The 17,254-nt window shown below is 37.4% G+C and overlaps 5 protein-coding genes across 7 annotated transcripts; 3 read left to right on the top strand and 2 right to left on the bottom strand.

The window, feature by feature from the left end:
• Positions 1–55: 55 nt before the first annotated feature.
• On the bottom strand, positions 56–801 carry LOC125587909 (cytochrome b-c1 complex subunit 8-1, mitochondrial-like). The gene is made up of 2 exons (XM_048759278.1): positions 558–801; positions 56–282 (listed from the first exon to the last, which is right to left on the bottom strand). The coding sequence occupies exons 1-2, from the start codon at positions 725–727 to the stop codon at positions 234–236; spliced, it is 219 nt and encodes a 72-aa protein (XP_048615235.1). The 5' UTR covers positions 728–801; the 3' UTR covers positions 56–233.
• Positions 802–899: 98 nt separating this feature from the next.
• Positions 900–2,663, top strand: LOC106452711 (hydroxyacylglutathione hydrolase cytoplasmic). The gene is made up of 7 exons (XM_048759276.1): positions 900–1,074; positions 1,151–1,273; positions 1,454–1,615; positions 1,691–1,769; positions 1,870–1,983; positions 2,081–2,257; positions 2,391–2,663. Exons 1-7 carry the CDS (start codon positions 1,028–1,030, stop codon positions 2,463–2,465), a joined length of 777 nt encoding a protein of 258 aa, XP_048615233.1. The 5' UTR covers positions 900–1,027; the 3' UTR covers positions 2,466–2,663.
• A 128-nt stretch (positions 2,664–2,791) lies between these two features.
• On the top strand, positions 2,792–5,112 carry LOC106454264 (2-hydroxy-6-oxononadienedioate/2-hydroxy-6-oxononatrienedioate hydrolase-like). The gene is made up of 6 exons (XM_048759274.1): positions 2,792–3,144; positions 3,412–3,877; positions 3,947–4,247; positions 4,331–4,429; positions 4,512–4,635; positions 4,731–5,112. Exons 1-6 carry the CDS (start codon positions 2,925–2,927, stop codon positions 4,961–4,963), a joined length of 1,443 nt encoding a protein of 480 aa, XP_048615231.1. The 5' UTR covers positions 2,792–2,924; the 3' UTR covers positions 4,964–5,112.
• LOC106454263 (probable mediator of RNA polymerase II transcription subunit 26a) lies at positions 4,988–7,328 on the bottom strand. Its single transcript, XM_048759275.1, has 9 exons — positions 6,856–7,328; positions 6,702–6,770; positions 6,541–6,623; positions 6,260–6,312; positions 6,050–6,171; positions 5,910–5,937; positions 5,579–5,835; positions 5,413–5,494; positions 4,988–5,333 (listed from the first exon to the last, which is right to left on the bottom strand). The coding sequence occupies exons 1-9, from the start codon at positions 7,207–7,209 to the stop codon at positions 5,242–5,244; spliced, it is 1,140 nt and encodes a 379-aa protein (XP_048615232.1). The 5' UTR covers positions 7,210–7,328; the 3' UTR covers positions 4,988–5,241.
• Positions 7,329–11,745: 4,417 nt separating this feature from the next.
• On the top strand, positions 11,746–13,129 carry LOC106452713 (probable E3 ubiquitin-protein ligase RHC1A). Of its 3 annotated transcripts, none has more exons than XM_022703502.2 (3): positions 11,802–11,856; positions 12,010–12,118; positions 12,364–13,129. In XM_022703502.2, exon 3 carries the CDS (start codon positions 12,369–12,371, stop codon positions 12,960–12,962), a length of 594 nt encoding a protein of 197 aa, XP_022559223.1. In that variant the 5' UTR covers positions 11,802–11,856; positions 12,010–12,118; positions 12,364–12,368; the 3' UTR covers positions 12,963–13,129. The 3 variants fall into 3 exon arrangements, with proteins under 3 accessions (XP_013750335.1, XP_022559223.1, XP_013750338.1); XM_013894884.3 differs by having other exon boundaries at positions 11,812–11,856; positions 12,010–12,124; XM_013894881.3 differs by lacking the exon at positions 12,010–12,118 and having other exon boundaries at positions 11,746–11,856.
• Positions 13,130–17,254: the final 4,125 nt, after the last annotated feature.

The following is a 17,254-nucleotide window of genomic DNA, read 5'->3' on the forward strand; positions in this document are numbered from 1 at the left end:
TATCAGTGTGCGTAATATTGAACATGATTGTAAAAAAAAGTAGTGTGAAGCAAAGTAGCAAACGTTGTCCATATTATATCAAGGAATATGCAGATCAACACTCAACAGTGATTGTCATGAACCAAAACATTTCATTGGAAATTTCAGACAACAACTGACTCGGAAGATTCTATTACAGGAAATGGCTTCGGACCAAAGACAAATAGTTGTAGTAGAGGACTGGGCTTCATGTTTCAGAACCTGTGCTCGAGTTTCTCCTGTTCCTGGAACTGCTGAGCATACCTAGTTTCATTTGTGTATGTATACGAAGAAGGTTAATAAGCACGGACGATGATTAGAATACAGAGACAAACTTTAACTAGTCTTTTCAGACAAAGCAACAAGGTTAGGGCACTAATCGTGGAGACCAATCATAGAAAACGAACACATCAAAAGCCTATGCTACCTCGAACAACAGCTAGATCGAAGTAGAAATAAACAATCACCAGATCTTTGATATCGATTGAGGAGAGAGAGAGAGAGAGAGAGAGAGAGAGAGAGAGAGACAAGAGAGTTACCAGTAGGTTCCGAGGACCGGGGTGACGAGGAGAGTGGCGCTGATCCAATTCTCGGAGACCTTGTGGTGGATCTTCTCAGGGAGATCCTTCCAGAGACCAGTCATTATCTTCTGCTGGAACGGCGAAAGCGCGTACACCACCGCCTTCAACTTCACCGGCTGCTTCCCCATCTCTCTCTCTTTTTTTCACCTTCTTCCGACAACAATCGCTACGATTCACCTGAATTAACCCTATATAAAACAAATCTCAATGAACCGGTTGAATTACGATTTTGGTTCGTTCGGTTCAATTCGATTTTGTATGTTTTGATTCGGTTCGGTTCAAATCGATTTTGTATGTTTTGATTCGATTCGGTTAGTACAAACCGAATCGATTAACCGCTAGTTTACTTTAGTCTAGACATTCTTCTCAGATGAACCAGCACGTAGCCATTTTGAGGATTGCGACGATCGAATCAACCGAAGAAGACGATGAAGATCTCCCACGTTCCCTGTCTAGAAGACAACTACTCCTACCTGTGAGTGATTCCGTATCCAATTTCGTTCCTTCTTTTTCTGATTCGGCTTATTGTCAATTTTCTCGATTTTTGACAGGATAATCGATGAGAGCACCGGAGACGCGGCGGTTGTGGATCCTGTTGATCCCGAGAAAGTGATTCAGTCGGCTGAGCAGCACAGTGCCAATATCAAGTTCGTTCTCACCACGCATCATCACTGGTAACTCTCCCTCACTTCACTCTGCTTAACCTAAAGTCGGTAACTTTATCAACGTTTCATTCATTTTTAAGATTCTCTTGGTTCCAATTTTTATGATTTGGAGTTTATAGCTAAAGTTTCATTTTTTTATGTGTCCTTCTCTGATTGTTGGATTGTTGTTTTTTTTTTTTGCCTTGAAAGGGATCATGCTGGTGGCAACGAGAAGATGAAGCAGTTGGTGCCTGGAATCAAAGTCTATGGAGGTTCTCTTGATAAGGTCAAGGGATGCACTGATGCGGTTGATAATGGTGACACCTTGTCTTTGGGTCATGATGTTAACATATTAGCTCTTCACACCCCTTGGTATGTTTGCTTTTATTTTAATTTTGATCTTATTGGTTCTTGTTATCCTTCTGATATGTTTGCTGCATGTTTCAGTCACACCAAGGGTCACATCAGTTACTATGTCACTGGCAAAGATGGAGAAACCCCAGCTGTGTTCACTGGAGATACACTTGTAAGTGTTAACATTACAAGCTGGATGCTCTTGTTCCATATAATATCAAGAACATATCTTAATCCCATATAGAAACTGTGTTTACTTTGATGCTATACAGTTCGTTGCTGGCTGTGGGAAGTTTTTCGAAGGGACAGCTGAACAGATGCATCAGTCCTTGTGTGTGACTCTGGCTTCACTACCTAAACCGACCCAGGTTTACTGCGGCCACGAGGTAACAATAAAATAACAGCTTCATAATATCGTATTTTGTGTTCAATCTCTCGATAAACTGAATAACCCCTTATATATATTTCTTGTGATTGCCTCAGTACACTGTGAAGAACTTGGAGTTTGCTTTAACTGTGGAACCAAATAACGAGAAGATACAGCAGAAGCTATCATGGGCCCGTCAACAGCGCCAAGCAAATCTTCCCACAATCCCTTCAACACTAGAAGAAGAGCTCGAAACAAACCCGTTTATGCGGGTTACTAATCCTGAGATACAGGTCATTATCCTTATCTCGAACAAGGCTAAATTACTTGTGTGCAGGCTCTTGTGTATTCAATCTTTATCAAGTTGTCACTGTTCTCTTGCTGATATCGATCTTTTAACTCTCGTCTCAATGTATTCTTGTACAGGAGAAACTTGGTTGCAAATCACCGATCGATACTCTCAGAGAAATCAGGAACAAGAAGGATCAGTGGAGGGGCTAAGAATTGGATAGCTTCTTGCATAAATGCTTTTTGTGTGTTGTGGTGAACCTTTGAACAAGTGTTTGTAACCGTTGACGTTTATTTATACTCTCTGTGAAACTGGTAACCGGTTTGGTAAACCTAAACCGGACCGACCTGTATGCCGTGTACCCTTCTCAGTTTCTAGTTTCTTGCGGATATGAATAAATGAATCCTTTATTTGTTGTCTTCGACAAAAAATAAAGCTTTTGGATGAAAAACAATTGTCCCGTATTATACCCACGTGGCAACAAAACGGAGGTGAGAGTGGGCTTTTGACGTTACGGTCCTTCTTCTTCGTCCAGTGTGATAGACAAAAAAAAAAAAATAGGAGTATCTTATTTAAAAAAGAGAGACGGAACACAATCTGGAAATATTATAACTCAAGCTTTTGTACTTTTGCTTTATCATCATCATCTGTCTCGTAATTACGAGCCAACAATGAATTTATTAAACACCACCACACGCATCTTCTTCTTACACAAACCAAAGCAGAGTATCATAACTTTCTCTTCCTTATCTTCCAATGCAAAGCTTAGTTTAGATTCCTCTAGAACCAACTTTCAGATGCCTTGCCTAATCTCCGGCCAATCCTTTCGCCGTCCGGGGAAACGTTTCATCGTCTCCAATGCTGCTTCTCCCTCTCTCTCTGGCTCCCCAGGTATAAACTCTAAACACGTCAAAATTTGTTCCTTACTTCTTTACTCATGAGCTTCTTATCAAAGTTTCTCAAAAAAAGGTCTATACTTTGGACTGATGAGTAGCTCTTTGTTCTTGAACTTACCTAAAAGATTCATACTTTCTGCTAAATTTGAAACATTTTGGGTTTCTACTTATAATTGGATGAATCTCTCTGTGTCTTTTGTCCCCTAATGATCTTCTTTAGATGATTAATCTTCCTAATTAAAATGTACTCATAAATTTTCAGATCAATTTCTTGATGGTGGTGCGCAGACCAAAGAGGAGACAATAGCTGAAACAGAACAGGATCCAATGAACTTAGCTGATCCAGACAGCTGTTTCTGCGAGTTTCAAGGTGTTAACATACACCACAAAGTGTTTGATCCACAGACACTCTCTGATGATGCTCCCATCACAAACGTCGATGCTCAAGGAACAACCCCAAAAGTCGAGTTTCCTATGATTCTTTTACACGGCTTTGGCGCTTCTGTGTTCTCCTGGAACAGAGTCATGAAGCCTTTAGCTCGCCTTGTCCGTTCGAAAGTTCTCGCCTTTGATAGACCCGCATTTGGACTGACTTCTCGGATCCTTCACCCGTTTAGTGGTGTTACCAATGATGCAAAGCCGTTGAATCCGTACTCCATGGTGTACTCCGTGCTAACCACGTTGTACTTCATCGACTTTCTTGCAGCCGATAAGGCCATTCTTGTAGGGTAAGTTAGTATGTTACATTACACTTCGAATCTCTTCTTCAAAGTGTTTAATGTTTTCATATGTTGTAGGCATTCAGCAGGTTGCCTTGTAGCTGTAGATTCTTATTTTGAATCCCCAGAACGTGTTGCTGCACTCATTCTCGTCGCTCCAGCTATATTTGCTCCTCGTCCAGTGAACACAGCTGCTGGTGCTGGAGATAACCGTGGCGAAAATGGTCCCAGGAGCAAGTTTCTAGGGACTTTAGTTGAGTTAAGCAAAGTCATTATAGGAGCAATTTCGAGAGCTCTAACGGGAATGGCGAGTATGCTGAGTTCTCTATACAAGAAAGCTTTGGCAGCTTTCCTCAGATCATATCTTGGAGTCATGCTGGTACCTTCTCATTTTCATGGTTCTACAGAACCTCAAAAGGTTATTACTTGATGTGTTTATGGTGATGGGTTTTTTGTAATTAGGTGAGAATGGCAATCAATAAGTTTGGAGTAACAGCTGTTAGAAACGCTTGGTATGACTCAAAACAAGTGACGGATCACGTCGTTCAGGGCTATACAAAGGTGATGTTCCTCCACCTCTTCTTCTGCATTGACATGTTGTTAAATGTTAGAAATGTTGATTGTCTCTGTTACAAAAGAACAGCCTCTAAAAGCCAAGGGATGGGACAAAGCTCTTGTTGAGTTCACCGTGGCTACATTAACGGATAACAATGGCTCAGAGAAGAAACCTCCATTGTCGAAAAGGTTTCAAGAAATCAAATGCCCTGGTAACATCTCTGACTCTGTTCAACAAGCCTGCAATTTTCATTAGACCAAATGTTTTCTCATTAACATGATGACTTCTTCTCCATGTTGATGACAGTTCTGATTGTCACCGGAGATACAGACCGGATTGTGCCAGCATGGAACGCAGAGAGGCTGTCACGAGCCATCCCTGGATCGGTGTTCGAAGTGATTAAGAAATGTGGGCATCTTCCACAAGAGGAAAAGCCAGACGAGTTCATATCTGTTGTTGCAAAGTTTCTAGGGGATGTTTTTGGAGGGTCACAACGAGAGCGACAAGTGGACTTGAAGTTCCAAGGCAGTGTGTCATAAAATGTAACGTAGGCTCGAACAATATAAAATGTAACACTTTGCCTTTCCATTATGAGGTTCAAACTTGTCACAAAACCGGACCAAACCGTTTATTCACTTGACGGGAAGTACCAATAAAGTTAGGACAAAAAAAAAAGATACAGAAGATATGTCCCCTAGCTATATGCGTCCTAAGAGGTTATGTTGGATCTGTCAAACACACTTTTGTTTTCTACAATAAGCTCTGACTGGTCATCATAGTAACTGTATATAATTAGATCACCCGAAGGAAAATGGAACTACCTTCGCATGGGTCTCTTGAATTGCGGTTTCTGGACTTTACCCTGCTTTGGAATCGTTTCAAGTACTTGTATTGTCCTCTGTCTCTTGGCTGTCAAAAATTTAAAAAAATGGCCATCAAGAATGTATTCAAAAGAGTGGAGATGTTGAAGAGACAGAGAAAGACTAACCCTTATCATGTTGTTGGTAGCTCTCTTGGAGTTTCCGCTTTGCGAACTCAAACTTTGCGTCAGGATCCATAGCTTTGAGTTTCTTGTAGCAACAAGAACAATGACAATTGCTATTAGAAACCTTTAAAAAGAAGCAAACATCAAGGCTTTATTAACTCATACTCACATCTTGTTGAGAGTTCCGCTTCTGCTCAGGAATAACAATCGGTTTTCTTTGGATTGGATGTACCATTTGTTCTCTAGTTTGCTTTGGTTGTCTTCTAGGCTCGTCGAAGACGGTGGCTGAGTGCTTCATAGGTCTAGCATCAACTTCTTCTCTCCTTGTCTGTTGATTATTATTGTACCTCCCAACCAAATTAGGTTCACGTGTACCCTCGGGTCTCCTCATCGATTTTCTTTTAGGCTCCACACTGTGACGAGGATCTGAAAACATCACAAGGGGGATTAGGAAGAGTTTCAAAGTAGAGAAAAGAGTAGCAAAGAGAATAATAACTCACTTCCATCGCAGTCCAAGCCATCTAAGATCTTCAAGTGGCCCAAGGCATAAAACAAAGACGAGAAAAGAAAGTTTTCAGGATAACACTTGATACATACCCAAAACAAAATACAACAGGGGAAAGATATGTTTACATAATACCTGAGAGAGTTCAAAACCAGTAGGCTCAGGAGCCAAAAAATCTAAATCATGCGGAGGAGAAGGAAAGGCTTCTGCTTCATCAACTACCGAATAATTTGCAGACTCTGGCGTCCCTTCATCACCTGCATTAGCCAAGTATTGTGAACCTTTGACAAAAAAAAAAAAAAAGCTTCTCGCAGTGACTAAGGAACATGAGGAGAAAGCTATTACCAGCAATTTCATTCGTGCTGTTCATCCATTGGTCCACCAGCTCTTTCCACTCTCTGAGCATCCCATACATAAACACACACAATACTTATATTCAGGGGACCAGAAAGTAGGAAAGATAAAATGTGCTAAGTAATTCAACTAGCACAAGAGCAGCTCCCTAATGATCAAACAATGCCTATCTCGGATTGAGGAAGCTGGTTTGCATCCGAATATAAAATACTGAGTTGATTCTCTTTTACCAAAGCTTAATGCACATCACAAAAGAAAGATTGAACTCATACGCGAAGAGAGCCTTTGCAAGTTCCCGAATCTTATCAGAACCATGTCTCCGCAAGCCATTAACAGCCTTTCCAATTTCAGTACCCTGCAAGAACGCAAATGCTTCAATCAAAACTCAGCATATTCGAATATACATTACCAAAAATCAGCACCAGAAACAAACCTTGAGAAGGTCCACGCTCAGAGACATGGACTCAAGCTTCCTCAGGGAATGGAATAACGCAGAGTTTGACTGCAAAAAACTCAACACAAAAAATATCAGAATCATTCCTCCAAAAACAAACTCTAATTGTTAATTCAAACAAAGAGATCACAACCTCATCTTCTTTATTCAACAAGATGTCTCTGATCCTCACGACCTCATCAACAACAATCTCGTTATCGTTCACTTTCTTCTCATCTTCTTCGCCACCGCCGGCTCCACCAGAATCATCCCTACCGCCGGAGCCTCCAACCGTCTCATGGTTATCCTCGCGGCCACATCCGATGCAGCTGCGGCTCGCATTACGAGAGAACAGAAGCTGGGCGATTCCGTCTCTCCTGGACTTGAACTCGTCTGGGAAATAAGCGGCGGCGAGGATGATGGCGTGATTGATGATCCCGAAAATATCAGAATCCCCTCGCCGGAAATAGTCTCTCCAGTCATCCAACGAGTCCTGCGATGGTTTCATCTCGTCGCCGATTTCGAAATCCGGTTTTCTCGGGAATTTTTTTTCTAAAAAAAAGGTCGAACACGCGTTTCCGATCAGAAGAATCAATGTTGGTGGTGGATTTTCGTAGCGTTTCCTTTTTCCCTCCGCTGTTATTTATTTTCCCTCCACTATTTACCTTAGTTTTTTACCGAGATATATCCCACTAAATATTACAATGTGTCTTTTTTTTATATATGAAACGTAAGAATAAAAGAGTAACACATGTCCTAAAACTATATGAGATATCGCTTTGAATACTTGGAAATCCCCTGTACATTATTTAAGAATCATTACAACAATTTATTTTTGTAGCCGCATGTCATCACTACAATGATTCTTAGAATATTTAGAGAAATAGGTTGATACATCTAAATATATAATAAATTTTTTATTAAACTAACCATAAATTTATGATTAATGTTTCTCATTATTTCCTTAAATAAAAATTATCGAATTGCCTAATGTAACTACGGTATATAGGACAATTAATGATTTTTAATAATAAAGATTTGATAAAAATTAGTATCTTCTATCGTATGTTTGTTTAATTTTAAACTATTAACATAAATTAAACAATCACATTAACCATATAAAAAAATTATATTTTCTGTATATTTTATATTTTGGATTTTTGAAAACACTTATAAATTACTAAAATGTTAAAAGTTTTATATTCAAATTTTGTGATCAATGGTTTAAAAATTTTGTTATGACAAGATACAAATGATTATAAAATCATATAAGTAGAAAGTCTCATTTAATAAGTTTTAAGATTAAAAGATTTATATATATATATATATATATATATATATATATATATATATATTGTTTTAAATTAAAATATATACAATTTAAAAATACATAAATATTTTAATTTCAAAATTTAATTTGACAAATATTTTTTTTGTATAAAATCTTTGAACAAATATTAACAACTTAATTTTTTTAAAAAAAATATATAAATTAATAAAACTATTAATCACACAATGAAAATTTTGTTATCAATAATTTAACGTTTTTACTATAAAAGATACAACTGATAAAAAACATATGAGTAAAAAACATTATATAACAGATATTAATATTTAAAATATACTATATATGTTAATTTTATTTAAATTTAATTATACATCATATTAGATAGAAAAAAATATTGTTTGGATTAATTAAATTTATTTATATGTTTGCACCAATTTAATTATATACGTAATAGTTAATTTTTTAACTATTCAATATATATTTATTATTTCATAATATGTAAAATACATAATACACAAAATAATTTATATATATAATGTTCATTCCGCGCAAGACGCGGATCTTAACCTAATTTAATATTATTTACTATTTTTAGTAGTACAAAATAAATAATCGGATATCTAAACAGGATAAAATTATTTACTGTTTCAGTACAACTTTGGCTATTGGTCGGTCATCACTCAACAGAGACCAATATGTTTTTAGCTGCCTAACAAAAACCAAGCATACAAACAAAATTTTAATAATATTAGATACTCCATCCATTTCATAATACTTTTGATGTTTTGCCATCTTGCACAAAGATTAAAAAATTTACATTTTTCTAAAAAAATATTTTTAAATATATAATTTTAAAACCAATTAACCAATTATAAAAAAATTGTTAAATTTAATTTGGTGAACAGCTTCCTATAAAGTTAAAGTTAACCTTAAAACCTCAAAACTTCATGTAAATTGAAACAAAACATCTCATCTAAAACATCATCTATATTGAAACAGTGGAGTATGACATTAGGAGTAAGATGAATATTTTACAGCCTAACTATTACCGACCAGTAAAATCTATGGATGGACGTTCGGGTACCCAATCGGGTTCGGTTCAGATCTATTCGGGTTTCAGGTTTTCAGATTCAAAGATTTCAGCCCCATTCGGGTATTTCTAAAATTTGGTTCGGGTTCGGTTCGGATCGGATCTTTGCGGGTTCGGTTCGGGTTCGGATAACTCATTTAAATTATTTTAAATTCATTATATACTTTAAATTTTTCAAAATCTATAAACAAAACAATATATTACATATAAATTTGAATAACATATATATGTCAAAGTACCTAAAATTATCATATAAATTGGTTTGGTTTGAATATTTGGATTGAGAATCAATAGATATTTTAAGTATTGTTGGTATTTTGAGTAATACTTTAGCTATTTTAGATATGTACTTTTGACTATTTGTATATATTTATAAGTATTTGGATAACTTAAAAGTTTTCTATATATTTTGATGTTCTTAATATATATTAAATCTAAAAATAATTGATATATATAGGTATATAAATCAATTTCGGATATAATTGGATATCCGAAATACTTCGGTTCGGATCGGGTTCGGTTTCGCTTATTTAAATACCAAAATTTTGAGCCCATTCGAATATTTAATCAATTCTGGTTCGGGTTCGATACTACTTTTTTGGATCGGCTTCGGTTCGGTCTTTCGGATCCGGGTTTTTGGCCAGCCCTAGTAAAATCCTTAAAATTTGCAAAACTCAAAACAGAAGATCAGATTTTGACAATAATTAATTGATTCAGATATATATTATAATATTTAGATAAATTATATTTAAGATTCACAAATTTCAGTGACTTTACTTTTGTCCATCATGGTTAGTTTTTTTTTTTTTGGGCTAAAAAATCATGGTTAGTTGGACAGGTACGTATCGTTTTCTCTAAATTATCCCTCCCTAACATCTAGACTGAACGAGTCAAAATTCCATATTGGAAATTTAAAAGAATGTTTTGAGTGAAATTGGGTTCAAGGTTCGTCGGGCAAACATCAAAGATCCATTTGAGATTCAGTTCGAGATACACATCATAACAAACATCAATAATCCGTGTGGTTGGTAATCAGGTATCACCACTTGCTTAATCTACTCATGCAAGAGTTTCAAAGTTTTTTTTACAAATGAATTATGTTTGAATTATGTTTGTGTGATCATAGTAAAACTACATAATTGAATGAGACATGTTAGTCTTTTTTTTAATTTTTTTTTGTCAACAAAGTTTCATTATATTGAGTCCATTGGACAATTACATTTGGTATCAAACTTTTACAACAAAAGAGAAAGCTCATTTAAAACATTAGAAATAGCCCAAATGGAGAAACATCCAGAGAGTGCTCGTGCTACGGTTCTCTTTAACGCCACGTCTCTGCGACACGCGTCCTTCATGCGTTGGGCGGCAAACTTGGCCGCACCGCCGAACCAAACCACCACTTGCTTCCCGAAGACGCCTCTCGTGCTCTATCTCTCCTCCGTAAATATTCACCGTAAACAGCAAAGATGCTTCATACAGAGAACTCTGAAACCAAATATGAAAGCTTTCTACTTTCCACCGCGAAACTACGTGAGCAGAGAACCCTTCAATCACCGGAGTTGAACCAGAGGAAAACCAAATCAAGAGGAAGTGAGACTCTTGTCGGACCGCCATAAGACGCCAACTCTTCTGAATCTTCTTCACACATGATTTAGAGAATCCTATTAACTCGTCATGCCTTCCATCAGAGTTGCTTCGATTTATGCCATGAACGGCTAATCTGAAAACGAAGACTGATTCTCATTGTAGGGCTTCAGAGTGGGTGATGAAGAAAGGTCTACTAACCCAGTATCCAACGGAATATGGATTAAGAACTAAGCAGAAAGCAAAACAAAGATCTAAACTTTATCACACAATCCAAATAAACAGAGATAAAAGATATAAATTTTAAGAAAAGCTCTGATTTGGATTGAAAAACACAACAAAAGACATCGCCTTGCGAAAGTAAAGTCGCCTATGCGAAGACTTATTCGATTCGTAGATCGAAATATTTATAAACAAAAAAAAAACAAAATTAAAAGATGGTAACCGGTGAAAACTTGTTTTTTAGAGAGAGGTGAGAGCGAGGAGAGAGAGAGAGTTTATTGGTAAACATGTTAGTCAAACCTGTGTAACTCAGTTTCCATAGGTTTTTTTTTTTTTCAGTTTCCATAGGTTCTCATTCTCATATACACAAATAAATAAATTACGTAAAAAAGAACAATTAACAGTTTCACTGCTTTGGATAAAACTTTTATTCTCTTCTTTTTTTTTGGCAATAAAACTTTTATTTTGTCTGTTTACAGAACTTTTATTCTGTCTTGAAGTAGATAAATACACGATTTTTAAGCCGACAGACTTTGTTCATCTTGTACATTTTTTTTATTTTCCACGTAGTTTCTTGATACATTCGCAGTACCGGCCTCCGGGCAGAAGCGGTGGAAGCATGTGTTTCCGGCGCACTTTAGATTATCTAAAATGTCGGCCATTTTTTGATTGAAATATCTAGTAGCGTGAATGGTTTATGGTTGTAATGCACTCAAAGGAGGTGGACGGTTCGATTCTTAATACTGGAATTTATATTTTGGTGTTTAGTTGTTAATTTATAGGCCCGTTTGCTTCCAGCCCAAATTTTATTCGGACCGGGCCTGTACATTCGTTGTATGACTTTTCATATCCTTTGACTCTATTTTACGTAAAAGACTTTTCGACTTCTTCCAGAATTTTCATCTCGTCTATTTTAATCTTCTTTATTACTTGGAGATTCACGAGATTGTTTGTTGCTGCATTCTATTCGGGTAAGAGATGTTTGAATGGTTATTGTTTATTGCTCCCCATAGATTAAATCTTTTTCTGAGGATCTTGCTTCTGCATAATTTATGTGGTGTACTGTTTATGGATCTTTTTTTTGTTAAGCATGTGAATTTTCATTAAGCTTGTTAATGATACAGGGAGATTACGAGAGTTTGATAGAATCAAATCCTAGGAATCTAAGAAGCTAATCAAAGCAAAAGTGTTAAGAGAGAGCCACAAAAAAAGTAAAAAGACTCCCTAAAACAAGTTAAGGTCTAGCCTAAGTCTCTCTAAAGACAAAGCTAAAGTTTGACAATAAGCTGTTTATGGATCTATAGGCTCTCTAATCGATATATTGTCTTTAAGCCAGCTCGTAGCATCATTCGGAGTATCTGAGATTTTATTTTATAGATCATGTACTGATCAGCTTCTGTAGCTTATAGTTCCACGAGTTATGTTTTGATTTGCTTTTTCTTTTATTTTGTGTATGAAATAATCATTTCGTTTGCAAGGTTTGATGACTAGCCGAAAAAACACGCATTGGTGTAATACTTGTAGACGAGGAATCCGTCTTCAAGGAGAAGACCTAAGAAGAGGAGGAGCTTGCATTCACTGCGGTAACACCTTTCTCGAAAGGCTCTGTGAGAATGTTGATCTAAACCCGTTTGATTTATTCGGTTTAGCCATTCAAGAATCTCGTAACCGTCGCGACAACAGAAGAAGATCGGTTCTTGAAAACCAATTGAGTTTTCAAGAGTTGTTTAACCGGCTCTCAGCACAAGACCGCCGTGGTCCACCTCCAGCCTCACTAACCGTGATCAACTCAATGCCAAAGATCAAGATCAGGAAGAAGCATCTCGGTTTGGATTCGTGTTGCCCGGTTTGCCAAGACCGGTTTGAAGTCGGGTCGTTTGCAAGAAAGATGCCGTGTAAACATATCTATCATTCTGAATGTATAGTCCCGTGGCTAGTCCAGCATAATTCTTGTCCAGTGTGTCGCAAAGAGCTGCCAGAAGACGGCAATAATGGTCGAAAAAATCCCTTCTTGTATCTGTGGCCGTTTACATCCTCTGGTGCGGCCTCAAACTATAATGGACCACCTTTTCATTGAGATGCTTGTGTAACAAATCACAATCCATGATATATGTTTTATTTTTTTTGTTTAATTAGTGATTTTTAAAAATTATATCGATGTACAAAGGGTTTTGTAGCTCAGTACGATTTGTTGCTATATGTAATGCATAAATATTAAGTAATTTGTATCGAAAATTTGGAATCTGATAGAGTTTAGATATCTCTAACTCTCAGACTCTTCTTATTGATCACTCCAACACCAAGTACAAGCTAGAACACAGATTACAAGATGATAGACGAATAACTTTGAGCTGACTTCTGCTAAGCTCTCATGGCGGGCTTCACCTTCGTCACCGATCTCATGGCGATCGGGTCAAGATGGCTCATGGCGTCAATCTTCATACAACATCAAAGCATAACCTCCTTTCTTCATCTGGCTCGTTTCTTATACTTCGTATCTCCTCGTGAGCTGCTTCAGAACTCTGTAACCGCATACCCTCTGTAACAATCACAAGCTTTGCTTCACCCGTTTTCCTTAGCCACGTCGTAAGCTCCCCTGCCACGCCAGTCTTAAGATAATAGATGTCTATCAAAATCACTATGTTGGTTACTGCTAGTGTATAAGTATAACGAACATCAGTTTATTTTAATCGGTTTTCCTTCCCGGTATCAGTGAAAACTAATTTTCACTGTTTTCATGATTCCCGGTACCAGCTTCTTTGTATGTTATAACTTCTGAAATCGAAAGATTTGGATCTAAAGCCATATTCAGTCGCAGGCAGTGCCCAAACAAAGTAAACACTACAAGAAAACACATGCTTTACGAAGAAAAACAATCCTCGTAAATTTACGTCGATTTTACGAGGAACTTACGTGGAAAACTAAAGTCATCGTAATTTTCTCGTAATCAAAAGTGTTTCGTCGTAAAGTGGATGTAATTTGACGAGTGTTTAAAGAGGAAAAACTATTTCCTCGTAAATACGACGTAAACTTTGCGTGTTATTTACGAAGAAATAGTTTACGTGTATTTAGCGAGAAAATTTTGAATCCACCAACTTTGTAGGTGTTACACGTTTTTTTTTTGCCACCTAATTAATTTCGTCGTAAATTCATAGGAAAATTACAACTACCAGATTCGAAATTTCCTATAAATATGGATGTTTGAACATCATTTTAAACACACCAACAACAAAAAACGTGAAATAAAAAAAATGGCTGGCTCCGGAACTATTTACGAGTTGCGGAAGTGGATGTATATGCATAGCGATGCTAACGGGAGAGTGACGAAAGAATACCTTGCGGGCCTGGAGACATTTATGCATCAAGCAGATTCAACACCGCTCGCCCAAGAAAGTGGTAAGATGTTCTGTCCTTGTCGGAAATGCAACAATTCGAAACTGGGAAACCGTGAAAATGTTTGGAAGCATTTAATAAATAGAGGTTTCACGCCAAATTACTATATCTGGTTTCAACATAGAGAAGGTTTAAATTATGATCAGAATGAAGCTAGTAGTAGTAATAGCAATTTTCAGGAAAAAGAACCGGTTGATCATCATTTGCATAATGAACATAGTTACCATCAGGAGGAGATGGTAGATTATGATAGGGTTCATGATATGGTAGCTGATGCATTCGTAGCTCATGATGAAGATGAAGAACCTAATATAGATGCAAAAAAGTTTTACGAAATGTTAAACGCGGCGAATCAACCACTTTACAGTAGTTGTAGAGAAGGTCTCTCTAAATTGTCGATAGCTGCTAGAATGATGAATATTAAAACTGATCACAATCTACCTGAAAGTTGCATGAACGAATGGGCGGACTTGTTTAAAGAGTATTTGCCGGAAGACAATGTGTCTGCTGATTCTTATTATGAGATTCAGAAACTGGTTTATAGTCTTGGGTTGCCTTCGGAGATGATAGATGTTTGCATCGACAACTGCATGATCTATTGGGGAGATGATGAGAAGCTAGAAGAATGTCGATTTTGCAAGAAGCCACGATTCAAGCCGCAAGGACGGGGACGTAATAGGGTACCGTACCAAAGGATGTGGTACCTACCAATTACAAACAAATTGAAAAGATTGTATCAATCAGAGCAGACTGCTGGAAAGATGAGATGGCATGCCGAGCATACTCAGACGGATGGTGAGATGACTCATCCATCAGATGCAAGAGCCTGGAAACATTTCAACAAAGTACATCCGGATTTCGCTAGCAATAGCCGGAATGTGTATCTCGGACTATGCACAGATGGATTTAGTCCGTTCGGAATGTCAGGGAGACAATATTCATTGTGGCCAGTCTTTCTTACACCATACAACCTGCCACCAGAGATGTGCATGCAATGGGAGTTGCTATTCTTGACCATATTAATACCTGGTCCGAACCATCAAAAAAGATCCCTGGATGTTTTTCTACAACCACTGATAAAAGAGTTGAAGGATTTGTGGTCAACAGGGGTGAGGACGTATGACTGTTCAACGAAGACGAATTTTACGATGCGAGCGATGCTTTTGTGGACCATAAGTGATTTTCCTGCCTATGTGATGTTGTCTGGATGGACTACACATGGGATATTAGCTTTTCCATATTGTAATGGAACGACAGATGCGTTTCAACTGAAGAATGGTAGGAAGACAAGTTGGTTTGATTGTCACCGTCGATTTCTTCCCATTGGCCATCCTTACCGAAGAAACAAGAATTTGTTTAGGCACAAAAGGGTTGTGAGAGACACTCCTCCTCCATATCTAACTGGAGAACAAATTGAACCGCAAATCGACTACTATGGAGCTAACGAACCAATTCGTTGGGGTGGTAATTGGCATGTCCCTCGTAATATGCCTGATTCTTACGGTGTTCATCACAACTGACACAAGAAGAGTATATTTTGGGAGTTGCCATATTGGAAGGATCTTCTTCTGCGCCACAACCTTGATGTGATGCATAAAGAGAAGAATTTCTTTGAGAACATCATGAATACAATATTGAATGTCCCAGAGAAGACAAAAGACAACATAAAATCGAGGTTGGACTTGCCGGATATTTGCTCAAGAAGCGAGTTACATATTAAAAGCAATGGACAAGTTCCCGTTTCGATATTCAGATTATCTTCAGAAAAAAAGTCGGTGTTGTTCAACTGGGTGGCATCAGAAGTGAAGTTCCCTGATGGGTATGTTTCGAATCTCTCTAGATGTGTTGAAAAGGGTCAAAAGTTCTCTGGGATGAAGAGTCATGATTGTCATGTCTTTATGCAACGACTATTGCCCTTTGCATTTGCGGAGCTACTTCCAACAAACGTACATTAAGTACTTGCAGGTACGTAGTGTATTATATCACAATAATTTGCAAAATAATATATGACTAACAATGTGTTTAATTTTTTTTGGAATATAAAAGGCATTGGGGCATTTTTCAGGAATCTGAGCACATGCACTCTTAAAGAAGAAGTTGTGGAACAGCTTCAGGAGAACATTCCCATCTTATTGCGCAACTTGGAGAAGATATTTCCTCCCAGATTTTTTGACGTCATGGAGCATCTAGCTGTCCACCTCCCATATGAGGCATTGCTTAGTGGACCTGTACATTACGGATGGATGTATCAGTATGAGCGAGCCATGAAATATTTGAAGGGAAAAGCAAAGAACCTCGTCAAAGTTGAAGGTTCTATAATTGCTGGAAGTTTGACGGAAGAAGTTTCTCACTTTACATCGTACTACTTTGCGTCAAAAGTACGTACCCGGAGAAGAGCTCCAAGAAGATATGATGATGGTGGTGTTGCGCCAACATATGTAGTTGCTGGTGTTTCAGACATCTTTAGCCAGATTGGGCGACTCGGTGGGAAGTCTAAAGAGGCTTGGTGGTCGAGTGAACAAGACGCTCATAGTGCACACACCTATATTTTACTCAATTGCGAAGATCCTTTGATGCGTTATTTTGAAATGTAACATATATTGACACTTCGAAACACATATAAGTATAATTAATTGTATAATTACGAGAGATTCATTTCTATAAAATGTGATTTTAGAGCCTATTTGTTTTTCAAGTCGAAGAAACATCTCCTGGTATATCCACAAGTGACGTAGCCAAAAGGAAAAATCAACACTTCATTAAGTGGTTGCGAAATAAGGTATTAACTCAAAAAAAATTTTCATACATGATCTGTATTTCATTAACATTCTCTTTATTTTTGCAGGTTGATTATGACGACGACGATGCAGATTATCCTAAGTGGTTACACGATGTAATTCAATCTCCATTTGTAAAGGTCACCACATCACAAATGTATTTCACACGAGGCTATACTTTTCATACATATGAGTATGA

This window comes from Brassica napus, chromosome C5 (genome assembly GCF_020379485.1).
Source record: "Brassica napus cultivar Da-Ae chromosome C5, Da-Ae, whole genome shotgun sequence".
NCBI classification, from domain to species: Eukaryota; Viridiplantae; Streptophyta; class Magnoliopsida; order Brassicales; family Brassicaceae; genus Brassica; species Brassica napus.

Coding starts and splice junctions, on each gene's coding strand:
- LOC125587909 (XM_048759278.1), bottom strand. CDS start 727: ATGGGGAAGCAGCCGGTGAAGTTGAAGGCGGTGGTGTACGCGCTTTCG. Junction 283..557: donor CCGGTCCTCGGAACCTACTG/GTAACTCTCTTG, acceptor AAATGAAACTAG/GTATGCTCAGCAGTTCCAGG.
- LOC106452711 (XM_048759276.1), top strand. CDS start 1,028: ATGAAGATCTCCCACGTTCCCTGTCTAGAAGACAACTACTCCTACCT. Junction 1,274..1,453: donor CTCACCACGCATCATCACTG/GTAACTCTCCCT, acceptor TTGCCTTGAAAG/GGATCATGCTGGTGGCAACG. Junction 1,616..1,690: donor TTAGCTCTTCACACCCCTTG/GTATGTTTGCTT, acceptor TGCATGTTTCAG/TCACACCAAGGGTCACATCA.
- LOC106454264 (XM_048759274.1), top strand. CDS start 2,925: ATGAATTTATTAAACACCACCACACGCATCTTCTTCTTACACAAACCA. Junction 4,248..4,330: donor CATATCTTGGAGTCATGCTG/GTACCTTCTCAT, acceptor TTTTGTAATTAG/GTGAGAATGGCAATCAATAA. Junction 4,430..4,511: donor TCGTTCAGGGCTATACAAAG/GTGATGTTCCTC, acceptor ACAAAAGAACAG/CCTCTAAAAGCCAAGGGATG.
- LOC106454263 (XM_048759275.1), bottom strand. CDS start 7,209: ATGAAACCATCGCAGGACTCGTTGGATGACTGGAGAGACTATTTCCGG. Junction 6,172..6,259: donor CAGCACGAATGAAATTGCTG/GTAATAGCTTTC, acceptor TGGCTAATGCAG/GTGATGAAGGGACGCCAGAG. Junction 5,495..5,578: donor AGCGGAACTCTCAACAAGAT/GTGAGTATGAGT, acceptor TGTTGCTACAAG/AAACTCAAAGCTATGGATCC.
- LOC106452713 (XM_013894881.3), top strand. CDS start 12,369: ATGACTAGCCGAAAAAACACGCATTGGTGTAATACTTGTAGACGAGGA.